Source organism: Alexandromys fortis, unplaced genomic scaffold (assembly GCF_014885135.2).
Source record: "Alexandromys fortis isolate MF-2015 unplaced genomic scaffold, M_Fortis_MF-2015_v1.1 scaffold_15, whole genome shotgun sequence".
Lineage (NCBI taxonomy): Eukaryota > Metazoa > Chordata > Mammalia > Rodentia > Cricetidae > Alexandromys > Alexandromys fortis.
The window spans coordinates 5,630,116-5,655,127 of record NW_026067911.1 but is presented as its reverse complement, the minus strand read 5'-3'; the positions used below and the strand labels follow the sequence as shown (position 1 = coordinate 5,655,127).

General features: G+C 42.5%; 1 protein-coding gene and 1 long non-coding RNA gene across 4 annotated transcripts; one reads left to right on the top strand and one right to left on the bottom strand.

Moving 5' to 3' along the window:
* Lrrc34 (leucine rich repeat containing 34) lies at positions 1–23,982 on the top strand. Of its 3 annotated transcripts, XM_050138298.1 has the most exons (12): positions 1–150; positions 770–907; positions 1,408–1,530; positions 2,725–2,846; positions 2,946–3,010; positions 3,753–3,836; positions 9,887–10,015; positions 12,908–13,003; positions 16,061–16,215; positions 16,767–16,922; positions 17,711–17,837; positions 20,731–23,982. In XM_050138298.1, the coding sequence occupies exons 3-12, from the start codon at positions 1,421–1,423 to the stop codon at positions 20,932–20,934; spliced, it is 1,248 nt and encodes a 415-aa protein (XP_049994255.1). In that variant the 5' UTR covers positions 1–150; positions 770–907; positions 1,408–1,420; the 3' UTR covers positions 20,935–23,982. The 3 variants fall into 3 exon arrangements, with proteins under 3 accessions (XP_049994255.1, XP_049994256.1, XP_049994257.1); XM_050138299.1 differs by lacking the exon at positions 770–907; XM_050138300.1 differs by lacking the exons at positions 770–907; positions 1,408–1,530.
* On the bottom strand, positions 20,608–24,099 carry LOC126499190 (uncharacterized). Its single transcript, XR_007591022.1, has 2 exons — positions 23,970–24,099; positions 20,608–20,928 (listed from the first exon to the last, which is right to left on the bottom strand). It is a non-coding gene; the product is annotated as an uncharacterized lncRNA (long non-coding RNA).
* Between the last annotated feature and the right edge of the window lie 913 nt (positions 24,100–25,012).

Here is a 25,012-nt window from a genome sequence, read left to right as displayed (position 1 = left end):
TGCTGGCCTGGTAGGAGCAGGTTGAGGAAGTCCAGCTGCAACCTTACTCTTCAGCGGTCCAGACCTGCAGGGCTAGCGGGGTTAGAGGAACCCGGCCCTGTAGCTCCAGGTCAAACAAAGGGCGGTGGATCCCACCTGCAGAAGCCTCAGGTACAGGCAGAACTCTGGGGTGCCCTTGACCGCCACTGATCCTCCTGACTTTGTGAGGAGGGTAGCAGAGTATCTGCGGCTTTGCTTTTAGGGTCTGGGGAAGGTGGTGTGGTCTCTTCTGCGCCCGAGTATGTGGAAGCCCCAAGAAACCATCCCAGACAAGCAGGAGGCTCCTGAGAGGTTTCTGGGTTCCCACTTCTAGCCCACCCATATTTTCTTTTATTTTAATTTCTTCATCTATTTTTTTTTTATTTTTAAGTTAGCTCATAGAAGAAGGGGTTTCATCGTGATATTTTTATTCATACATACCATACTTCCGCATGCACTTTGAGTATGTCTGCATCCATGAATTTAACAAATAAAGCGTAAGGTTAGGGATGTACTCAATGAGCGTTTGCCTGGCACCCACAGAAATCAGAGCTCCTGCCACCACTTTGGCTTGGGATGTTTGTTTGTTTCAAAGTGTGTGTTGGGGTTTGGCTGGAGAAAGGATAATAAGGGAAATAAGATGACAAAGGGAGAGGTCCTGACACTGCGTCTTCCAGGGGTGGAAGCTGACGGAGCAGGACTGGGCGGGGCTGACCCAACCGCCTGACTGCTCGCGTCCTGTTCCCTACAGGGGAGAATAAGGCTGTTTGTTTTGCAAGGGTGCAGCGGCTGCCTTCTCAAAGGTCCAGCTTAGAGAGTCAACGCCTGTCTCTGCTCCTTGGCGCTTGTAGGAGCAGACACCAGAAGCGCTGGTCTTCCATCTCAAGAAGTTAGTAGCCTGAAGAAAGTAGTTCAGTGGGAGGGAGCCCTGCTCTGGCTTCTCTTTCTCCTTGGCTAAGAACAACTAACTCGTGGTAGAGTGTAGTTCCCCCACCCCCACCCCCGTGCTCCTTTTCAGCTAGGGTTCTAACTGGAGCTCTAATTTGCCCATACCTTCTTTCAGACACCACAGTCTCCCCTCCTCTGGTACATAGTCTGCCCCCCTTTTAGATAACCACAACTCCCCCACCCCCCCTCAGATAGTCACAGTCTCCTCCCCCTCTGGTGCCCCCCCCCCCAAAACCACAGTCTTCTCACTCTCTCTAGTGGATTTATAGCCTGTTTGGTCCTCTCCCTCCATCCTAAATTCTCTCTCTTTCTTCCTCATCCTCACCACACACACACACACACACACACACACACACACACACACACACTCCTTTGAAAGAAACTCAGTTATTAAAACTTTGGGGATAACTGATCTGTGATGAGGAGCATTTATGTTTCCAGAGCTCCAGAGTCTATGGCTAACCTCCAGGAGCAGTACCGTCACTTTTGTTCAGAAAACATACGGAAAGCTAACCCTTTTATACTGGATATACTCCAAAAACTGGATGAAGAAATTGAAAAGGGGTAAGGAAGATAAATATTCAGCTGTATCAAAAGTACTCACGGACCCTCCTGTCTGTGAAATCCAGGGGCTTTATTCCCATTTGAAGACGTAGCTTTTGATTTAGGGACCTAGGTAGACGTGTAAGGCTTTGAAATCCCAGGTGCAATATCTGAGGTTGGGGGGAGTACTGGGCCAGGAGCCCTCAAGCCAGAGCCCCCGTAGTTATCTTGGTTCCTGTGGCTGGGAGAACTCAGGCACATCCTTTGTTCTAATTGATGCTCTTGTTTCTGTTTTGTTTTGTCAACTTGACACAGTAGATTTACCTGGAAAGAGATGCCACAATTGAGAAAATGCCCCCACCGGATTGCCTGTACCAAAGCCAGGGGGGAAATTTTCTTGTTTAGTAGTGAATGTAGACGGGTTCAGCCCACTGTGAGTGGTGCCAGCCCTGGGCATGTAGTCTTGAGTGGTATAAGAAAGCTGGCTGAGCAAGTGATGGGATTAAAAAACGAACGCGCCACCTCTGGCTTCTGTCTGCTCTTGACTGTGGGTATGATGTAACCAGCTGCTTAAGGCTCCTTCCACTGCAAATTCTCTTCAAGGGTAGATGACTTGGAATCAAATGCTAAAACCAACACATTCTCCCTTAAATTTCTTTCTCTGGCCCCCACTTCTTTCCTTTTTTTTTTGTTTTTGTTTCTTTGTTTTGTTTTGTTTTGAGTAAGGGTTTCTCTGTGTAGCTCTAGATGTCCTGGAACTTGCTCTATAGGAGAGGCTGACACCCAAACCACAGAGATCTGCCAACCTCTGCCTTTGGAGTGCTGGATTAAGTGCACCAGCTGGGGCAGTGGTGGCACAAACCTTTACCCCCAGCTCTGAGGATGCAGTGGCAGGAGCCTGCGAGTTAGATGCCAGACTGGAGAGCCAGGGCTACACAAAGAACCCCTGTTTTGAAAAGCCAAAAAAAAAAAAAAAGTGTTCACCAACAGAGCCTGGGTCTTAAATATCTTTTTGTGGGGATGTTTTATTACAAGAGAAATAAAAAGCTGGACAGTGGGGTATATGAGAGAAATTAAATGGTGGGGAATTCAGCTATGTTAAAGTGATTTCTGACTTTCTGTGAAACTACTTTTCCCATGTGAAGGGTTTTTAACTCTTGTCTCATTGTCAACATTGTCTCCTCCTCACTTTTTCTGTCTTTTTGATTTTGGCAGGCCAGAAGAAGGAATCACATTAAATATTGCTGGTAATAACCGCTTAGTCCCAACACAAAGAATGACAGGTGAAGATTTTTGGCTTCTTTCCAAAGTTTTGGGTAACCAGACGTATATCACTGGTACGTATGCGTAAGAATGAACAGCATCTGCTTTTCATTTTCCTGATTTGAAGCATTCTTTGTAAGGAACACCGGTTTCTGTTCCCCCGTGTGTTTCAGGTCTGGATGTGAAGTATAACCTCATAGGTGATGTCGGTGCCTACTACGCTGCAAAGCTGCTTCAGGTATTACATTGCCACCAAACAGCCTCATCCGCCATTCTGCTGAGAGGAAGCCGTGTAGAAAATGGTACACAGGCAAACACTAAGCATGGAAACACAAGTGTCAGGTGTATGTCTGATTCTCAGAATGCATGGAAATCCACCTGTGTTTGGGCTCAGGAGAGCTGAGGCCTGGAGTTCCTGAGTTGTCTTTTGCAAATCTGTATGTACACCCTGGTTAAATACTCAAAGATGTCCATACGTTCAGTTGTTGGGGAAACTAAACCGAGTCTTTTCCTTTCGATGATATTGCAATTGCAGTGTTTGAAAGACGAGAGTTACAGAGAAACCCTGTCTCAAAAAAACAAAAAGGAAAAAAAAAAAAAGACAAGAGTGACTTCCTTTTGATTTTCTCCTTAACTAGTGATTGCCTTTGCTGGAATTCTGTTAGATTTTATATGGAGATATTTTGTTTGTTTGTTTGTTTATTTATTTATTTATTTATTTATTATGTATACAATATTCTGTCTGTGTGCATGTCTGCAGGCCAGAAGAGGGCACCAGACCTCTTTACAGATGGTTGTGAGCCACCATGTGGTTGCCGGGTATTGAACTCAGGACCTTTGGAAGAACAGGCAATGCTCTTAACCACTGAGCCATCTCTCCAGCCCCCTATGGAGATATTTTTAATTAAATAAATTGTGTGCATAGATTAATTGATTTCCAGTAATAAAAATGTAATAGCTCCTTTCTCTTCTTCTTATAGAAACAGCCATGCATCACTTACTTAAACCTTATGTTTAATGATATTGGACCTGAAGGTGGAGAATTGATTGCTAAAGCACTACATGTAAGCATTTATGTACCGCAAAGTTGTTTTTGATCTGTGAATTTTAACTTCTTGTAGTTTAGAAACAGCATAACCAAAGTTAATGTGAGCTTTATGTTATTTCAATTTTGGGTGGAGGTTTGTGACTGTGTGCGTGTGTGTGCATGCATGTGTGTATGCGTGAGTGTGAGCATGTGTGTATGTCTGTGTATGGGTGTTTTGCCTGCATACATGTCTCTGCACCACATGCATTCCTAGTACTTGCAGAAGCCAGAAGAGGAAGTCAGATCCCCAAGAACTAGAGTTACATATGGTTGTGAGATGCCTATGGGTGCTGGGAATCGAACCTGAGTCCTCTGGAAGCACAGGTTTTTTCAACTGATGAGCCATCTCTCCAGTCCCAAAAATTTATTTATTTTTTATGTGTATGAGCCTGTATATATGTGTACGCAGTGCCTGCAGAGGTCAGAAGAGGGCATTTGATCTCCTGGAACTGGAGTGGTAGGTGACCGTTACTATCATGTGAGTGCTGGGAACCAAGCTCAGGTCTTTTGTAAGAGCAGTGATAGCCCTTAACCATACAGACAGTTCTTTAGCTCCTTAAATAAATAATTTTAGTGTAGTTCAGTTTATAAAAGTGGCTCTTACTTAAGAGCTTTGGACTCATTAAAACATTACTAAACAGGGTTGGAGAGATGGCTCAGCAGTTAGGAGCATTGGCTGCTCTTCCAGAGGTCCTGAGTTCAATTTCCAGCAACATATGGTGGCTCACAACCATCCTTAATGAGATCTGGTGCCCTCTTCTGGTGTGCAGATCATTCTGTGGGGCTTCTGGGTTGTGCATGCAAGTATGAGAGGTGGAGTCTAAGTGATAATGGAAAGTTAGGGTGCTGGGCATGTTAGAAACATGGGATGTTTACTGAGGGAAGCTGCAGGCAGCAAGAGGAGCCAGCTCTTGAAAGAGGCCATAATTGGCCACAGAGAACAGAGCTGGAAGGGCAGAGACCTAACCCTAGTGGAGACCAGATGCTGGACATGCAGCCTCAGGTTGGATCTTGCTGTCATCCGTCTGCTCCTTCAATGTCCTCTTTTTTTTTTTAATATTTATTTATTTATTTATTTATTTATTTATTTATTTATTTATTTATTATGTATACAATGTTCTGTCTGTGTGTACGCCTGAAGGCCAGAAGAGGACACCAGACCTCATTACAGATGGTTGTGAGCCACCATGTGGTTGCTGGGAATTAAACTCAGGACCTTTGGAAGAGCAGGCAACGCTTTTAACCTCTGAGCGATCTCTCCAGCCCCCTCAATGTCCTCTTATACATATCTGTTGGAATGGGAATGGACACTGGAAGTGTGCAATTTCTCTCCTCATTTTACAGGGGCTCACAGTTGAGAGTACCTTCAGTCTCAGAGCAGATTTTTGATCTTGGACTTTAGTATGAAGTGGGAACTGCTAAGACTTAGGGAGAACTTAGAAATGAGATCACTGCGTGACGCTTACGAGATGGCCATGTGCCTCTGAGAAACGGTGATGGTGTCGCTTATAAGTGATGTGGTTAGGTTTCAAGTTGACAAAGAGTAGATTTATGTTTAAGGGTCACTGTCAACCTGACTGGACTTAGGATCATACAGGAGACATACCTCTGAGGTGTCTGTGAAGTAAATGCGGGAGGCACCGTTCCATGGGCTAGGGGATGTAGAGTGGATAAACTATGGAAAAGCCTGATGAGCCCCAGCATTCATCCCGCCTTGCTTACTGAGTGTGGTTGCAATGTGACCATCCACGTCACTATGCTATGATAAACTCCATCTCCAAATTGAACTGCAAGACTTTTCTTCCTTAAAAAATTAATAAAATCGATTGCAATGTAATTTGTATACACAAAGCATATTCTTCCAAAGTTTTCAACTCAAGCAAAGTGTATTTTGAGAGACTGGGAATGGTGGTACACAGAGGCAGGAGGATTTCTGTGACTTTGAGGCTGGTGTGGTTTACATACGGAGTCAGGCCAGCCAGGGTTACATAGTGAGACCCTGTCTATAAATAAGTTTATTTATAGAGTTGTGTAACCACCACCATTATTTTTAGAATATTTTTATGTGTGTGTATATGTATGTGATCACTCAGGGAGGGGTTTACAGGCATATGTGGGTACTTGTGCCTGTGTTCTTACATATGGAAGTCAGAACAGGAAGTCCAGTGTCTTCCTTTATGACCCCCGACATTATTGCCATAATAAACTTCTCAGGAAGTGGGAAGCCTTCCATTTAGATTAGGCTGGCTAGCCACTGAACACTCATGTGTCTCTGCACCTCTGTGTAGGAGTGTAGTAGGGAGGCTGCTTGTTTGCTTCCCGTCCATCCAGACTCCCAAATAACCACACAAAAACTGTATTGATTAAATCACTGCTTGGCCCATTTGCTCCAGCTTCTTGTTGGCTAAGTCTTACATCTTAATTTAACCCATTTCTATTAATTTGTGTATTGCCACAAGGCTGTGGCTTACTGGGTAAAATTCCAGCATCTGACTCTGGCAGGGCTACATGGCTTCTCTCTGACTCTGCCTTCCTTCTTCCTACCAGCATTCAGTTTAGTTTTCCCCGCCTAGCTCTGTTCTGCCCTGACAAAGGTTCAAAGCAGTTCTTTATTAGTCAGTGGTAATCACAGCATACAGAGGGGAACCCCACATCACTGGAGTTCCAGGCATGTGCAGCCGTGCTGGGGATTTGAACTCAAGTGCTCGCGTTTGCAGGGCAGTGCTTTCCTACCAAGAAACTATATTTAGGACATTCTTATAACCTCCACAGAAAACCCTTCTACTCCCAGCCTTTGTAGCCACTAACCATATACTTATTCTGATTATTTCATATAAATAGAATCATATGTGATATGACTTAATATTTTCGAGGTTCATTGATGTTGTAACACAGTTTGTCTGAATGCATGTCTGTGCACCACATGCTTGCCTGATGTACTGGGAGGCCAGAAGAGGGTGTCAGCGTCCCTGGAATTGGAGTTATGGATGGTTGTGAACTGCTATTTGGGTAATCAAACTTAGATCCTCTGGAAGGGCAGCCAGAGTCTTAACTGCTGGGTCATCTCTCCAGCCCCAAAACATATTTTTTATTGTTCAGTAATATTCCATGTTGTGGGTATATCACATTGTGCTCATCAGTTGATAGACATTTGAGTTTTCACTTTTAGCTATTATGAATGTTATTTTGCACCTTCATGTTTCTGTGTAGACAATTATTTTTGATTGGTGGAGGGGATATATAGAAGTACTTTATTGTCAGGACTGTCACCCCCCAAATAATGACACAGAGACTTATTAATAATTATGAAAGCTTGACCTTAGCTTAGGCTTTTTCTCACCTAACTCTTATAGCTTAAACAACCCATAATTTAATCTATGTTCTGCCATGTGACTTAGTTACCTCTCCTCAGTGTGGCATGTCCAATTTGCTCTGCTATAGGCCCAAAGCAGTTCCTTTATTAACCAATGAAGCAACGCATAGACAGAAGGACCTCCTGCACCACAGAACTGTATAGGCTAAGCTGGTCTCAAACTCAGAGATATGCCTGCCTCTGCTTCCTGAGTGCTGGGATTAAGGATGCTTATTACCACACTTGGCTTGGAATTCTTTTCTTTTCTATTTTTTTAGTTTTTTATTATTTTTTAAATTTTTTATTGGTTTTATTGAGCTATATATTTTTCTCCGCTACCTCCACTTTTTCTCCCCTTCCCTTCAGCCCTCTCCCATGGTCCCCATGATCCCAGGAATTATTTTCTTAACATTACTTGGGGTCATTCATTTCTAGAATAGAGAAATAGAATTGATTTTAGGTAAGTCTTGCATTTTGCTCTCCCTGGACTTATCAGTTTGAACAGCTTTTTGGGGTGGACCACTTAGGACTTTCCATGTATGGTGTGAGACCATGTGGATCCTTTCCTTACTTACAGCCTCTGGATTTAATTTTGGTGGTTCCCATGTGCCTAAGAACATTCATTTTTTCCCCCAGACTTTCCAATTTGTTGGAATATGCTTTCAACATATTCCTTAAGAATCTTAGATTTCATCTTGTTGTAACAAACCTTTTCCATCACTAACTTCATAGAGTGTTCTCTTTCTTCTCGTTAGTCTGGCTAAGAGTTTGTTCCTCTTGTTCAACTTTTCAAAGAATCAACTTTTTGTTTAGTGGAGTCTATGGATTATCCTTTTAGTGTCCATTTCATCACTTTTGGATTTGGGTTGTTCTTGCTTTTCCGTGTGTGTGTGTGTGTGTGTGTGTGTGTGTGTGTGTGTGGAGGCCAGAGGTTGATGTTATGTCTTCCTCTATCACTGGCCACCTAATTTTTCTGAGATAGGTTTTCTGAGCCTAGAGCTCATTGTATCTGGGCCTTCCACTTTATGTCCAGTAGTGTTTGTTATACAGTATATTTGAATCACTGTATCTTCTTGGTGGAGTGTTCCCTTTATGATTATGTGGGGTCTCTGTCTTCTAAGTTTGGCCTGAAGGCCACTGTTTCTGAAATTATTTTCAGTGTGTACTTGCTTCTTAGATGGTGTTCAGTCTTGTGCCATTGCTAACGAGGTGAGCTACTTTCAGACAACAGTTGGATTTTTGCTTTTAAGATTTATTTGTTTTTATTTTGTTTTATTTTTTCCTGCATTTGCTGCTCTTGCATGAAACCTGGATTCTGTTCCCAGCACCAACATAGCAACTCATAACTGACTTTAACTCTAGTTCCACGGGATCCAACATCCTCCATTGGTCTCCATGGGCACCAGGCACATACATGGTGCAAGTACATACATGCAGGCAAACACCCATACACATAATATAAAAATGGGAGTTGGGGATATATCTCAATGGCAGAACATTTGCCAAACAGCAGTTCTCAACCTTCCTAGTGCTGCGACCCTTTAATACTCCATGGCATGGGGACCCCAACCATATAGTTATTTTGTTGCTGCTTCATAACTGCAATTTTGTTACTGTTATGAAACACAATGTAAACATCAGGTATGCAGGATATCTGATATGTGAACCCTGTGAAAGGGTCTTTTACCCTCTGGAGTCTCGACTCACAAGTTGAGAACGACTGGCCTGGCACATGTGAGACACTGGTTTCGATCCTTAACAGACACAGACACATGCACATACACACACACAGACACACACACACAGACACACGCACATACACACACACAGATATCCAGACACACACAGACACACACACACATACACACAGACACATGCACATACACACAGACACACACATACACACAGACACACACACATGCACACACACAGACATACAGACACATAGACACACACATACACACACAGATGCACAGACACACACAGACACAGACACACATGTACAGAGACATACACACATACAGACACACACAGATGCACAGACAGACATACACAGAGACACACACACGCACATACACACATACACACAGACACATGCACACACAGAGACATACAGACACATACACACAGACACACACACAGATGCACAGACAGACACACACAGACACAGAGACATACACACATACAGACACACACACAGGCACACACACGAGTAATGTGGGACATGGGGAAGGACAGTGGATACAGGGCAGCTTTCAAGGGATGACGGGAAGTGTTCGGGAACTAGTTAGAGTGTTGGCTGCGCAGCCTGGTGACTGAAGGCAGTGCATCGAACACTGTAGAACAGTCAGTTCATCGAACACTGTAGAACAGTCAGTTCTTGCCATGTGAATTTCAGCTCAGGAATATGCTTTCCTTATGAAACAGACCTACAGAGTTTCCATGAAAGCTCATTAAAATCCCCCATTTCCTGGGTGTTTGTTGCTTGGTCATCTTTTAAAAAATACTCAGCTATTATGAGAAATTAGATGTTACTTTTTCAGAATATATCTTACTCTTTCTCTATAAAAATGAAATTTCAGATAGTAATACGACCTCCTGACTCATTTAATTGAGAATTTTGTGGATTCAAATTTAAGCAACTAAGTTTTTTTTTTTTTTTTTTTTTTCCCCAGAAAAACAAAACTCTCAAATACTTGAGGATGACGGGAAATAAGATTGCCAATACGGGTGGCATGTTTTTTGCTGCCATGCTGCAGATTAACTCGTCCCTGGAGAAACTGGACCTGGGCGACTGCGACCTGGTGAGCCGGTTCACGCAGTGGGTTCTTCTCCCAGGGGAACAGCGCAAGAAGCTAGAGGATGGGTTTCTTCTAGTTTGTTCCCGAGCAAAGGTCTCACCATGTAGCCCAAGCCAGCTTGAATTCAGAGTTCTCCTGTCCCTGTTTCCCAAGTGCTGGAACTGTATGCATATACTGCTATCCTGACAAGATATTTATCAATGGGTACTCTACCCCGTGGGAAATGTGGTTTTCCATTCACACGGTGATGTGGACTGTTAATCAGGTTATAGGGACTGTAGAGATGGCCCAGCACTTAGAAGCATTTACTGCTTTTACAGAGGACTGTTCCAAGCACCCATGTGGCAGCTCACAACTATCTGTAACTCCAGTTCTAAGGGACCTGGTGCCTCCTCTGGCCTCATTGACACTATATATTCATGGTACACATACATACATGTAGGCAAGACACTTGTACATAAAATAAAGTTTTAGACATCATATTAAACACAGAATTAGATAACAACTAGCATAATAAAGAGATGTCTAAACTCTAAGCATAACTCATCTTAACCTATATGTGACTTACAGGAAAAGACAGGCTCACTTACATTCAACAAATACCACTCCACCGGTATTAATATAAATTTCCTCTGACAGAAACTATTTCACAATGAAGACATTGTCCTGGGAAAGCTGTGTTGAGGCTAAAAGCTGCTCTGGAGGCTTCATCCACCAGATAATAAGACCTGCATTTTTTGCATGCCTTCAAATTCTAAATTGCACTTTTCTTGATCATGCTTTCGAATCTTGAGACCTTTAAAACTGTTGTATGACCTCCGATTAATGCCACATTAGCAGGACACAAAATCTGCAATGGGTTGGAAGGGTTTTTTTTTTTTTTAAAGGTTTTTATTTATTATGTATACAGTGTTCTGTCTGCATATATGCCTACTCGCCAAAGAGAGCGCCAGACCTCATTACAGATGGTTGTGAGCCACCATGTGGTTGCTGGGAATTGAACTCAGGACCTCAGGAAGAGCAGTCAGTGCTTTTAACCTCTGAGCCATCTCTCCAGCCCCTTTTTTGTGGTTTTTCGAGACAGGGTTTCTCTGTAGCTTTGGAGCCTGTCCTGGAACTAGCTCTTGTAGACCAGGCTGGCCTCAAACTCAGAGATCCACCTGCCTCTGCCTCCTGAGCGGAAGGACGTTTTTAAAGGTAAATGTAGCCCGTATAATTCTGGGAAGCAGTGAATCAAGGGTCACTCTTTACACACCAGTCACTGGAGATACTAAAAGGTTGCAACCATGAATCTGAGATAGTCTCTGCCCTCATGAGGGTTTGTAGTTTACTCGGGAGAAATGTCCAACAGAGGAAAGTACTTTGAAGGAAACCAGCTACTCCGATGTTGGGGAGGAGGTAATTTTGTTTGATGAGATGGATGTCTGACACCTGAGGAGGTAAGATTTAGGAGTCAGGAAGCCTGGGGTTACAGAATGAATTCAAGACCAGTTTGGACAGCTTCACCAGGCCTTGTCTCAAAATAATAAAAAAAAAAAAAATAAATAAAAAGGGCTGAGTTTGAGTCCACATGTTGCATGCATAAGAGCTTAGGCTCGGTCCTCAGTACTACAATAAATAAAACCCAAGCCGGGCAGTGGTGGCTCATGCCTTTAATCCCAGCACTTGGGAGGCAGAGGCAGGCGGATCTCTGTGAGTTCGAGACCAGCCTGGTCTACAAGAGCTAGTTCCAGGACAGGCTCCAAAACCACAGAGAAACCCTGTCTCGAAAAACCAAAAATAAATAAATAAATAAAACCCAAATGAACAGGGTGTAATTAATTAGACAGCAAAACAGTACCAAACTCCTCCCACATTAAGCTATAAGAGGTCACAAGGGAGGTGGGTGCGTGAGCAGAGTTAGGAGTGCACTCAAGAGCAGAAGTTCATGGTAAGGTTGTGGGGGCAGAGAATGGGACATTGATATAAATGTGAATCATGGGCAGGCTTGAAGCTGAGGGACATAATCTGACACAGTTTCTCTGAGGAAAGTTGAGGGCAGCAAAGAGAAGCCAGTGGGCCACTGGGAGAGCTGGGGCAGCCGTCCGTGTTTGCGGCAAGGGGTGCTTGGGCAGGTGTAGCAGATATTCAGAGATGAGCTGATCGGAGGCTTCTTTTGGAGGCAGGTGTTCAGACCATTGACCAACTGGATGAGAGGTGGTGAGAGAAAGCTATTTACCAGCATCACAGGCTCTGTGTATGTGTGTGTGTGTCCATCACAAAGGTGAGAGAGGGCAGGCCCTCCAGTGAGAGAGTTGGAGAGACCTTCAGGAGCTATAAAAAGTGTTTTAATGGGGCTGGAGAGATGGCTCAGAGGTTAAGAGCATTGCCTGCTCTTCCAAAGGTCCTGAGTTCAATTCTCAGCAACCACATGGTGACTCACAACCGAGGTCTGGTGCCCTGTTCTGGCCTTCAGGCATACACACAGACAGAACATTGTATACATAATAAACAAACAAACAAACAAACAAACAAATAAATGTTTTAATGACCTACCCAGTTGCACTTACATAATGTACCTATAAGAATGTAAAAAACATGCCTGCACAGGATGTATACATATGAGACTTAGCTGCGGTCCACGGGTCTGTCTCTTCATTTGTGAGGAGCCTAAAGGACTTAGGAACAAGCCCAGGGTCACACCTAGGAAATGGGCACTGAAATGTTAGGAACTCCCCTATGCACGCGGCAGACTTTAGGGTGGGGTGGAGGAATACGGCAACAACTCAGTTCTGAGAAGGGATGTTTTAACTTTTGTACAAACCATTTAATCAGAACTCAGATAGTTATCTTGCGATTGTAATGCGGGGAGATTGATACACTGTCAACTTCCTCGATCGATTTGCCTGTTTGTAGGGACTGCAAAGCGTGATAGCATTTACCACAGTGCTGACTCAGAACAAAGTGATCAAGGCGATAAACCTGAACCGACCTATACTGTATGGAGAACAGGTCAGTATGCAAAGTGATGACACTGTGCACTGGACTAAGGTCCAGCTGGGGTTTATGGTGCATGAATACACTGCATTCTTAGAACTTTAATACTTGTAAAAGTATTAAAGGAAAATTATGCCACTTCTTGGTGACTTGCAAGTATTTAGCTTCTGGTACTTAGGCAGCAAGCTTGTGAAACTTAGGTTCTGTGTAAACCTGTGTACGACAGTTAGGTGAAAGAGAGTATGTATGCTTGAAGCCATGTGGGAAGCCCAGTCTCCACTGTTTTATCATTTGCTGTATTGATATGGCTCAACCATTACATCTTGAAACAACGCAAGTGCATGTATAGTTTGGCAAGTCTGAACTTGATCCCGTCTATAGATTAAGGCTCTTGTTGGAGGAAGATGACCATGTGGCTGCCTTTCCCCACATCATTTTGGGTGAGATTCTTCTCCTTAAGGAAATAAGAACTTGGATTGGCAAGATGTTTCAGGGACTAAAAAGTTCCTGCTGCCAAACCTGACGACCTGAGTTGAAGGTCAGGGTAGAAGAACAGAACTGATTCTTGTCTGCTGTCCTCTGACCCCCACATGCACACTGTGACATGTGCACGCACACGTATGCTCACCCCCTCTGATAAAATGAAAAATTCAGCCGGGCGGTGGTGGTGCACACCTTTAATCCCAGCACTCGGGAGGCAGAGGCAGGCGAGTTCGAGGCCAGCCTGGTCTACAAGAGCTAGTTCCGGGACAGGCACCAAAACCACAGAGAAACCCTGTCTCAAAAAACCAAAAAGAAAGAAAAGAAAAATTCATAAAGAATAAGAACCCTTAAAGCAAAGAAAACTAGCCTACAATTCACAATCCCAGAGAACCTAGACAACAATGAGGACTCTAAGAGAGACATACATGGACCTAGGCTACATGAGAAGTAGAAAAAGACAAGATTTCCTGAGTAAATTGGGAGCATGGGGACCTTGGAAGAGGGTAGAAGGGGAGTAGAAGGGAATGGGGAAAATATATAGCTCAATAAAACAGAACAAAACAAAAACAGTAAGAACCCATTCTTTTACAGGTCTCAACAGAGGACAAAAGAAAGGCCCGGAGCATTTTATCTGGTTCAAACAATGCACTTATGGGCCACTGTTCAAATAAACCTTGAACTTTCAAAGTATCATCCGTAATTTAAAATCACCTGTACTGTTGTTCCTCCTCCTGTCACTGAGGATGCAGCACATTTTAAAGTGCTGTTTTTCGCGTTTGGCTCCTGCAAGCACCAGACACACTCATGGTGCACAGACACACTCATGGTGCGCAGACACACTCATGGTGCGCAGACACACTCATGGTGCGCAGACACACTCATGGTGCGCAGACACAAGCGCCAAAGCATGCACACACACAAATAAGTCTAAACAATTTTTTAAAAAGATGAGGAAAGTACTGTGACTTGTTCACAAAGTATGTTACATGGACTTCTTAACAAAATTGCTTTGGATAAAAACTTAAAATTACTTGGTGTTGATCATCCCTGAGGAGGAAATATGTGTGCACATGCATGCCCTTCGCCTAGTGACATCTAGATTGTAAACTTTAGAACTGAGCAGACCTATTCCATAACTTTAAACGACTATAAAAGGATGGAAGGCGGGCAGATAAAGCAGAGCTGAGGGTCTCAAAACAGAATAAGACTGAGAAATATCTGGGTCTTAAGCCATCAAGATGATGATCGGTGACAAAGCCAGGGAAATACTACGGGAATGGGGGAAGGTTTACACAAATAAGATATACAAATTGCTTTGTTGGTTTTCCTCTAAAAAATAACTATTATTGTCACTGTAAACCAAATTACCCATCCTCTTTTTCTGTCACTTAGTTACTACTTTTTACAAGTTCCTGCTACTCATCTAAGAAGGTACACATTTCATTTGGAACCTCCACATGGCAGTACACGTCACAATCCCAGTACTCTTGGGAGGTCGAGGTAGGATGATGAGTTCCCAGGCCAGCCCAGGCTACTCCGTGAGACCTGGTCCACTCCCTTGTGCACACACACACACACAAACAAATACACACACAAACATACACACGAGTACACACACACACACAAACACACAAGATGATCTGAGGCAGTAGATGGTTTTATTTTTTTTAAAAAAAGATGTCAAGTGCAAATATGGCAGTCTTTTTTGTTGTGTGTATGTGTGTCTGTGGTATGTGATTGTGTGTGCCTGTGAGGGTGTGTGCAGATGTCCAAGGAGAATGCCAGAGGTCTTCTTAATTTACTGTCTGCATTATTGCCTTCAGACAGGGCCTCTTACTGAACAAAGCTCACTGTTTGGACATGAGCTCCCATGATCCTATCCTTACCAGCCAACAATGAGGTTTCAGGAATATATATGGTCATGCCTGGCTTCTATATGAATACTGGTCCTTATTACCCAGTGAGCCATATCTCTAGCCCTAAACTAAGAGTCTTAATAGAATGTTTGTTTTGGTTTTTTTTTTTTTTTTGAGACAGGGTTTCTCCATGTAGCCCTGGCTATTCTGGAACTCACTCTTAGACCATGCTGGCCTTGAACTCATAGAGATCTGCCTGCCTCTGCCTCCCAAGTGCTGGTACTAAAGGTGTGACCACCACTGTTCAACCTTCCTATATTTTTTTCTTTGTGTTTTTGCTGCTGGTTTGGTTTTGGCTTTTGGAGACAGGGTTTCTCTGTGTAGCCCTAACTGCCCTAGAATTCACTTTGTAGACCAGGCTGACCTCGAACTTACAGAGATCTGCCTGCCTCTGCCTCCTGAGTGCTGGAATTAAAGGCATGTGCCACCACCGCCCGGTCTAGTTTTGCCTTTAATGTAATATTTTTAACAAGCTAATTTAAGGCCAGATGTGGTGGCATACACCTGTAACCACCAGTCCTCAGGAGGCTGGGCAACAGAGCCCTAGCTATATAACGACACCCTGTACCAAGAAACAGAACAAAACAAAATTCTACCTAACGTCAAGAATATATATGCGCTTGAAATGGAAAAGTAATATTTCAAACTCAGAAAAGATCTTACCTATTTTTAGGAAGAGTCTACAGTTCACATGGGCCACATGTTGAAAGAAAATCACTTCCTTGTTGAGCTGCACATGTGTAAACATGACATGAAAAACTTTGGCCTGCAGCAGCTGTGCAGTGCACTGACTCTGAACAGCAGCCTGCGCTACCTTGATGTCAGCTGGTGAGCGTTAATTTACATGGTAATGCAAAGATTCAGTCTTGGGGATACGCTACACAAATGTGCATACATGTCAGACACTTTTCAGTGACTATCAATCATAACTGTTGGTCAACTTTATTGTAGGCTGTATTAGGTTAGCTTATACTGTAATACATCTGTGATAACTTGATTGCTAGACAGGTGGGAGCATTATTTCATGGAGATTTTTTTTTAAATGTTGGGATGGTTAATTCTTTTAAAGATTCACTTATTTATTATATACAGTGGTCTGACTGTGTGCATGCCTGCAGGCCAGAAGAGGGCGCCAGATCTCATTACAGATGGCTGTGAGCCACCATATGGTTTCAGGGAATTGAACTCAGGACCTCTGAATGAGCAGTCAGTGCTCTTAACCTTTGAGCCATCTCTCTGGCCCCTCATGGGGAGTTTTTATTTTTCGAAGTTCAGCAAACAGAAAATAAAAAGCTTACTATATGGTCTCAAGTATTTTATGAATATAAGAATACTCCTTTGTGTTTTTAAAATATTGCTAAATATGCTTCCTTCCCCAGCAATAAAATAACTCGCGATGGAATGGTGTATTTGGCCGAGGTACTGAAAAGCAATACTACCCTGGAAGTAATAGATCTTTCTTTTAACAGAATAGAAAACGCAGGTGCAAAGTACCTCAGTGAAACTCTAACTTCCCACAACAGGAGTCTTAAAGCGTTAGTATGGCTTTTATATTTAATCAAAATAAGTAAAAATTCTAAGTAGTATATTTTAAAAATTGGGTGAATCTAATAGGGTAATTGTGTATTCAAGGTCATAAGAAAAAAAATCTTTATTTCTCCTTTTATTTATGCATATGTGTCCTCACATGCACCGAATGTGTACACAGAGGCCCAAGAGGGAATCACAGCCCTGGACCTGGAGTTAAACCTGCTGCGAGCTGCCCGAGGCAGATGCTGGGAACAGAGCCTCGGTCCTTTCACAAGCGGCAGATGCTCCAAGCTAAGCCATCTCTCCAGCCCCGAAAACTCTTATTTATCCTGAATTCTAACAAAAAAAATCATAAGTATTTAACACAATACTTACATATGTAATGTATTAATGTAGTCAAACATTTACCAAATAGGGGTTGAAGAGATGACTTAGTGCATAAGAGCACTGAGTTAAGGTCCCGAGTTCAGTTCCCAGCAACAGGGTGACTCACAACCTTCTGTGAGATCTGGTGCCCTCTTCTGGCAGGCAGCCATACATACAAAGCACCCAAATGCATAAATAAATCTTAATGAAGGGGGGGGGGGATCAGGCTAATTTCAAAATGTTGGAACCATTCCTGGGCCCATGACACATTTAATAGAAAATGGGTTGCCTGGATTAAAGGACCTAAACAGCCAATATTTGGATGACCACATTAAAACCTGCTAATAAGATGGAGTTAAGAAGTGCTGATGCTGACTTAAGATTGTTTGTGGGATTTCAGAATTCCATGATTATTTTCTTTCAACAGATTGTCCATAGTGAGCAACAAGATAGAAGGTGAAGGGCTCGTTGCACTTTCACAGTCGATGAAAACAAACCTCGTATTATCTCATATCTACATTTGGGGGAATAAATTCGACGAGGCTACATGTGTGGTAAGTGTTTTCAATTCAGACTTTTGCTGGGCTCTCCAATACCTCTAAGTTCCTTTTATATGTGGATGCAAAGAATGGTGTCACAGTATACTTTGGGCAATTTTTAACTTAAACTGTAACAAAGTCGCTGCTCGGAAAGATAGCAGATACTCTGTACAGGTGTTAAGGATCACCGAGTCAGTTTCCAGTTCCTCCAAACGAGAACAGAAATTACACCTGATTTGATGTAGCAAAGTTCCTCCTGTATCAACACAAAGAATAGGACACTGTAGAGGCTGTGTAGCACTTAGTGTTCTGAATGTGAACCCGAGTCCTTCACACTACTTACCTACGCCTAACCATCCCTGCATTTCTGGAATGGCGCCTACTTAATCGTGGTGGGTGGACTTTGTGCTCTTTGTTGGTTCTTTGTGTGGTTTAGGTATCAGGGTAAATGTGTCCTTGTAGAAAAGGATTAGACAATGGCCCTTCTATTAGCGAGACAGAGCATTGGCATTAATTCTTCCTTGAAAGTCTGTGCTGAATCCATCTGGCCCTGGGCTTTTTTGTTGTTGTCGTTGTTGTTAGGGGACATTTTAACCAAAAAGATTGGTTTATGTATTTTGTGTATAAGGTTGTTTTATCTGCATGTATGCCCACTGGAAGAGAGCGCTGGTTACCGTGGGTGGGACTACAGTTACAGACGGTTGTGAGCTGCCTTGTGTGTGCTGGGAATTGAACTCAGAACATCTAGAAGAGCAGCCAGGGCTCTTAACTGCTGAGCCATCTATCTCTCCAGGTCCAGCTTGGAGACTTAATTACTGCTTCTATTTTACTGCGGGCTATAGGTCTGTTTAAAATGATCTTGATTTAACTTTGGTATATGGTACATATGAAAATTATCTGCTTCTTTTAAATTTTCCAATTTCCTGGAGCACAGATATTTCAAGTGTGTACTTACGATTTTCTAAATTTCTTTGGGATCAGTATCTTTTCATCTCTAAATTTATTACTTTGGATCTCCTCTCTCCACCTTTTAGTTAATTTAACAAGGGTTTCAGTCTTACTGATTGTCTTAAAGAACCAATTCTGTCTCATTGATTGTGTTGGTTTTTTGTTTGTTTCTCTTTTATTGATTTCAACCCTGAGTCTATTTCCTGCCACCTAGTCCTTTTGAATGCTATTTTTTTTTCTTTTTGTTCTAGAGCCTTCAGGTGTGCTAAGTTACTAATGAGATTTCTCCAATTTTTTGATGTAGGCATTTAGTGCTATGAACTTCCCTCTTATAGCCTCTCCTTCATTGTGCTCCATAGATTTGGGTATGGTGTTTTCATTTTCATTCAATTCTTTTTTTTTTTTTTTTTTTCGAGACAGGGTTTCTTCTGTAGCTTTGGAGCCTGTCCTGGCACTAGCGCTGTAGACCAGGCTGGTCTCGAACTCACAGAGATCCGCCTGCCTCTGCCCGAGTGCTGGGATTAAAGGCGTGCGCCACCACCGCCAGGCTATTTTCATTCAATTCTAAAAAGTTTTTAATTTCCTTTTTGATTTCTGTCTTGACCTACTTTTCATTCAGTAGCAAGTTATTCAGTTTCCATGAATTTGCAAACTTTCTGTTGTTGTTGATATAGCAGTAATTCATAGTGGTCCGGCAGGACACAGGATGGTATTTCAAATTTTTTTGTATCTGTTGAGACTCGTGTTGTGTTCGAGTATGTGGTCTGCTTTGGAAAAAGTTCCATGAGCTGCTGAGAATCATGCTCCCTTTGAGACAGAAAGCATAGTGGAAAAAAAAATCTCTCATTTGAAAGGAGAAGAGGAAAATAGCGTAAGATTTGTAGAAGGAATGGCCAAAAATAAAAGTGCCCTAAAAACCTACCCAGCATCTTCAGAGAAATACTCGTGTCCTCTGGGAGTCCGCACAGCACAAGCTACGTAAACTATGCAGCCAAAAGTAATGAATTTCTGTTGGAGAAAGCAAAACCAAACTTGGAAATCTTTTCATGTCAAAATTTCTCCCATTTTTCTACAATGGCAACTTTATTGACAAAACAGCTCATAAGAGTGTATGACACAATTAAGACCAAGAAGCCATAGGGACACACAAAGAAAACTCTACAATAATTCTTTTAGTGTAGGTCACATCTAATACTATGGAATTGTCTTTTCTTAAAACTAAACTTCCATATTGACTTCGGGGGACTCATCTGAACTGAACTCCATATGGGGCTGTTTATTTATGGTTTGTTTGTTTATTCTGAGGTGTGAGGTCCTACTAATCATCAGATTTATTTGAGGAAGGCAGGATTTTGCTATGCAATCAGCTGGGCTTGAACTCAGCCATCCTCCTGCCTCAGCTTCTGCAGAGCTGAGAATACAGGCATGTGCCAGCACATGGGGCTCCCCACTCTGCCTATCACCACTTCTTAAGGGTACATGAAAAATGTGACCATGGATCACAAAATTACCATTACAGGGAATTAACTAAGATTCACAAGGACTTACATATGAAAGAATGCCTTACTTACATGGTAAAACTGAGAAATCAGTTTTATAACATTATGCTTTCATTATGTACAAATAATACAATTTACTTATATCAAGAATAATACTGAAATTCAGCAATGTTATTAAGAATATTTTATTTATTATTTTTTGGTTTTTTGAGACAGGGTTTCTCTGTAGCTTTGAAGCCTGTCCTGGAACTCACTCTGTAGACCAGGCTGGCCTTGAACTCACAGAGATCCTTCTGCCTCTGCCTCCTGAGGGCTGGAATTAAAGGCGTGCGCCACCATTGCCCAGCAAAGAATTTTTATTTTAATCTACAAAATAGCACAGCTAAATTGATTATGTGTTTACACAATCACTGTAAACTGAATAAATGATATTACTAATGACAGTTTTCTAAAAATCCTAGGCGTATTCAGATTTGATGGAGAGTGGCCGGCTAAAGCCAGACAGTACAGATGTGGAGCCATATGTGGTGGATGGACGTGTCTACCTCGCAGAGGTCTCCAATGGCCTTAAAAGGCATTACTACTGGTCACCAACTTATGGCAATGCTTACGAACACTCGTCTAACGCAGGCTTTGCTCTTGTTCCAGTTGGGCAACATCTATAAGAAACAAGCGTGAAAATCGTTCTCATACACTTGCCTCATCATTTTGAGAGACTAATATTTTATAGTCTATTTTTCTTCTATAAATTAGAACAAGTTATTTTTATCAAATTTGTTAAACTCTGTGTACTTTCCCCTTGTTGAGAAAAAACTGATTCTTAATACAGAGACTAAATAATCAATCCAAAGAAACCATGGAGCTATTCTAATTCTTTTTATAATGAAAAACAAGTAACAAACACACACACAAACACAGACAATAGAATAATAAGCAAAGATCACTAAAGACATCTTAACCAAAGTGTATGGCAGAAAAGATGCAGCTCAGAAACTCCCAGTGGATTTCAGGAGATTCCCAAGTTCAAAGTTCAAAAGTATTCCACACAGACTGTTAGGCATTGCAGACAGGTGTCAATACCAATAAAACAAGAAAATAGAAAGCTTCCTTGCAAAGACAGTGGCTATCCTGGGTTTATACTCCCTTTCTGTGTCTGGCTCTTGTTCACTCACTATTAGTGCAATCCACTGTTATCAGTGTTAACTGTAACCCATCTTACTGCCCTGGAGAAGCATTCCATCATATGCCAAGTGAGGGTCTACTGAGTCAGTCAAGAGATGGCCTTTCAGGGTTAGATACTCAAATCCCTTAGCAATGCAGTTTGCTTTCTCAGGTCTCGGTCTACTCCTAGGTGCTACAGTAGGGCTCTCACGAGATGGGTACAGATGACCAACCTGCATTTGGACCTATACTGAACTACTAAAAACGGCATCTTAATGAGCAGGCCACACGTCACTGGAGTGAGGCCAGCTCAGCAGACATCTACTGGTTCTGGGAAGGAACCAGTCATTTTTTTTTTTTTTTAGGAAAGTTTTGATGATGCAATTTTATAGGTTATTTGTTGGTTCCCGGCTGCCCAGACCCAAAATAATCACACAAAAACTATATGAATTAAATCAATTCTTGGCCCATTAGCTCTAGCTTCTTATTGAATAACTCTTACATCCCATTTCTATTAATCTGTATATCACTATGAGGTTGTGAGCCTATCAGCACGTCTATCTCTGGTGGCAGCTCCATGGCATCTCTCTCACTCCGCCCTTCTTTCTCCCAGCATTCAGCTTAGTTTTTCCCGCCTAGCTAAATTCTGCCTTTCTATAGGTCCAAAGCAGTTTCTTACTCATTAATGGTAATCACAGCACACAGAGGGAAATCTCACATCATTGTTTACTACCTCAGAGGCCAGCAGAATGCTCAGACCCATTTATTCTGCTATTGTCATTTAGGCCCCTTTCTACATCTGGATACCATCTGAGAGATAAGACAGAAAGCGTTCTTCCAAAAGATGAGCAGGCCAGTGAGAGCAGGCTAAGCTGCTGCTTCCCTCTAGGCTAACCCTTAGTTACCTTAGTCAGGCAAGGGCTTGAGGAGATATACAAGTTCCGCAGGAGAACTCCACTTCCTCTCTACATCTTATACTGAATAAAATTACAACGTATCATAACTTCTACTTCCCTTTTAGCAATCATCTTCTGAGATCCTGCTTAAATATAGCTGATTAAAGTCATGAGTCACATTATACTAATAATGATTTAACTCTGAAGGCAAAAAGTTAAGTGCCACACCTTAAAAATAATATGAAGACAAAATAGAAATCACTGAGAAACACTTCAACGTTTCAACACTTAGTCATCAGAGATGCGAATTAAAACAACCTTGAGATTTCATCTGATACCACTCGGAATAGGCAAGATCAATAAAACACAATAGCTCATGCTGCTGAGGATGTGGGATAAGGGGAGCACTTATTCACTGCTGCAGGGAGTGCAACAATGCTGTCTCAGCTACCATGGAAATCAGTGTGGTGGTTCCTCAGGAAGCTATACCTGGAAATCCGATTTGCCACATTCGGGCATATACCCAAAGGACTCTACATCCTACTACAGAGACACTTGCTCAAGCATGTTTGTTGCTGTTCTATTCATAATGGCAGAAACTGAAAACAGCCTAGATGTCCATCAACAGATGAATGGATAATGAAAACATGGTGTATTCATCCAACAGAATACTACTCAGATGATAAACAGTACAAAATCCTCAGGTAAACAGACGGAGCTAAGAAAAACGTCATGCTGACTTCCAAAAGATAAACATGGTATGTTTATCTTACATGTTATGATGGCTGCTCTGGACTGTCAACATGTGGATTTAACTAAACCTCAAGCACCTGGGCACACTAGAAGGGATTTTTCTTAATTATACCATTTGAAGTCAGAAGATCCACCTTAAATCTGGGCCACAGATTATATAAAGGACATGAAAGAAGGACACTTTTGCTTTTTGCCTGCTTGACCTCACTCTTGCAGGCAAGTTCATTCCTTCACTGGTATTAAAGTGTACTTTTTCAGGATTCTGAGACAGCATTGTTGAACTAGCTAGGCCACAGTCTGTAAGCACTCAAATAAACCCCATATATATTTTGATATACATATGAAACACACACACACACACACATATATTCATTCTATCAGGTGTTTTCCTAGAGAACACATAAGTGAAATTTAGCTTAAAAGTCTGTGATACGTGTGCTATAACCCAGAGAACCAGACGTTAGGTATCAAGTAAGGGATTAGTGGGGAGGAGAGGATCTCCCAAAGAAGGAGAAATAGAATATACTGTTAAGAAGAGATGGCAGTGGGAGGGGCCTAGAGTGGGAGGACTGACTGGGAAGGGGTGGGCGAGGAAGAGAGAGGCGAAGGAGGGACAGCTAACACTAAGAACCCCACTACTATAGAAACTTCTTAAAACATATACATTCATGAAAGAAGTCTAAATGAAGTCACCGAACAGGAGAGAGAATGCCCCAACTAGACATATTCTACCACCAAGTGAAACTTCCAGTTCCAGGGATGGATTAGATACAATTCAGTTGTCGGCCAGAGGGTCCTATGGAGACCCCCAAACAACTCAAGCGACTTCAGACTATTGGTTACTCTCTACAAACTGATGGTAAGGCCCTATTGCAGCAGACAGCACCCACCGTCATGAACACTCCTAGCTGTAGGGTTTCCCCATACTGATGAGCATTCATGGCACTAGAATGCCCTCTGCATACCACCTCAGGAGGAAGACGACTCCGCGGGAACAGTATCCTCCAGATGCAACAGGTCTGGTGCACACAAGAATTCAAAGGCTGGCAGTACTCACAGGGCCTGCACAGTTAAAGTCAGACAGGGTCCCAGCGCTGAGAGAGGCAGCAGATGGGCTCACACCCCTAACCAAGAAGCTACCCGCTACCAACACCCACTCACCTCAAGACAGGCCCCGCGCCCAGTACTAGATGGCCGACACAAAAAGCTATCAGGAGGCTGTGTGGTGGTGGTGCACGCCTGGAATCCCAGCACTCAGGAGGCAGAAGCAGGTGGATCTCTGTGAGTTTGAGGCCAGTGTGGGCTACAAAGCAAGTTCCAGGACAGCCAGTGCCGTTAACAGAGAAACCCTGTTTAAAAACACAAACAAACAAACGTACAAAAACTTATATGGTTTTTTGTTTTTTTGTAGACTGTCTCAAATTGATTTTTTTGGGTATTTTCTGTCTTATTTGGTCTTTTGCTGTATATTTTGGCTTCCATTTTTGTGTCTTTTTCTTTCTTTCTTCCTTTTTTTTTCATTTTTTTTAAGAAAGAGACAAAGGGCCTGGAGTTGGATACAGGTAGAGAGAAGTGTGGAGGAGCTTGGAGGATTAGAGGGAGGGCAAAACAATGATCAGAATACATAGCATAAAAAAGGAAAAAAGCAAAGCCAAGCCTAATAATGCTGACCTTATTTACCCTCCACACTCCCACCTTCATGCTGCTCTATGAAACGGGGTCACTGTGTCTCTGTCTGAGACGTCATCTCTTGGTTACAACACCAGCTTCTCTAGTACACTTCACTTCCTGTAGACTTGGACTGTCTCCACTGACGTCCAGGCCAATTCTGAAGGGCCTTGTTATTTCCCTATCTTACTTAATATTGCTGCATTTCATGACCCGAGTTCTTGGGAATGCAACCGTCTGCCAGCCTAAGGACCACTTCTCCTTG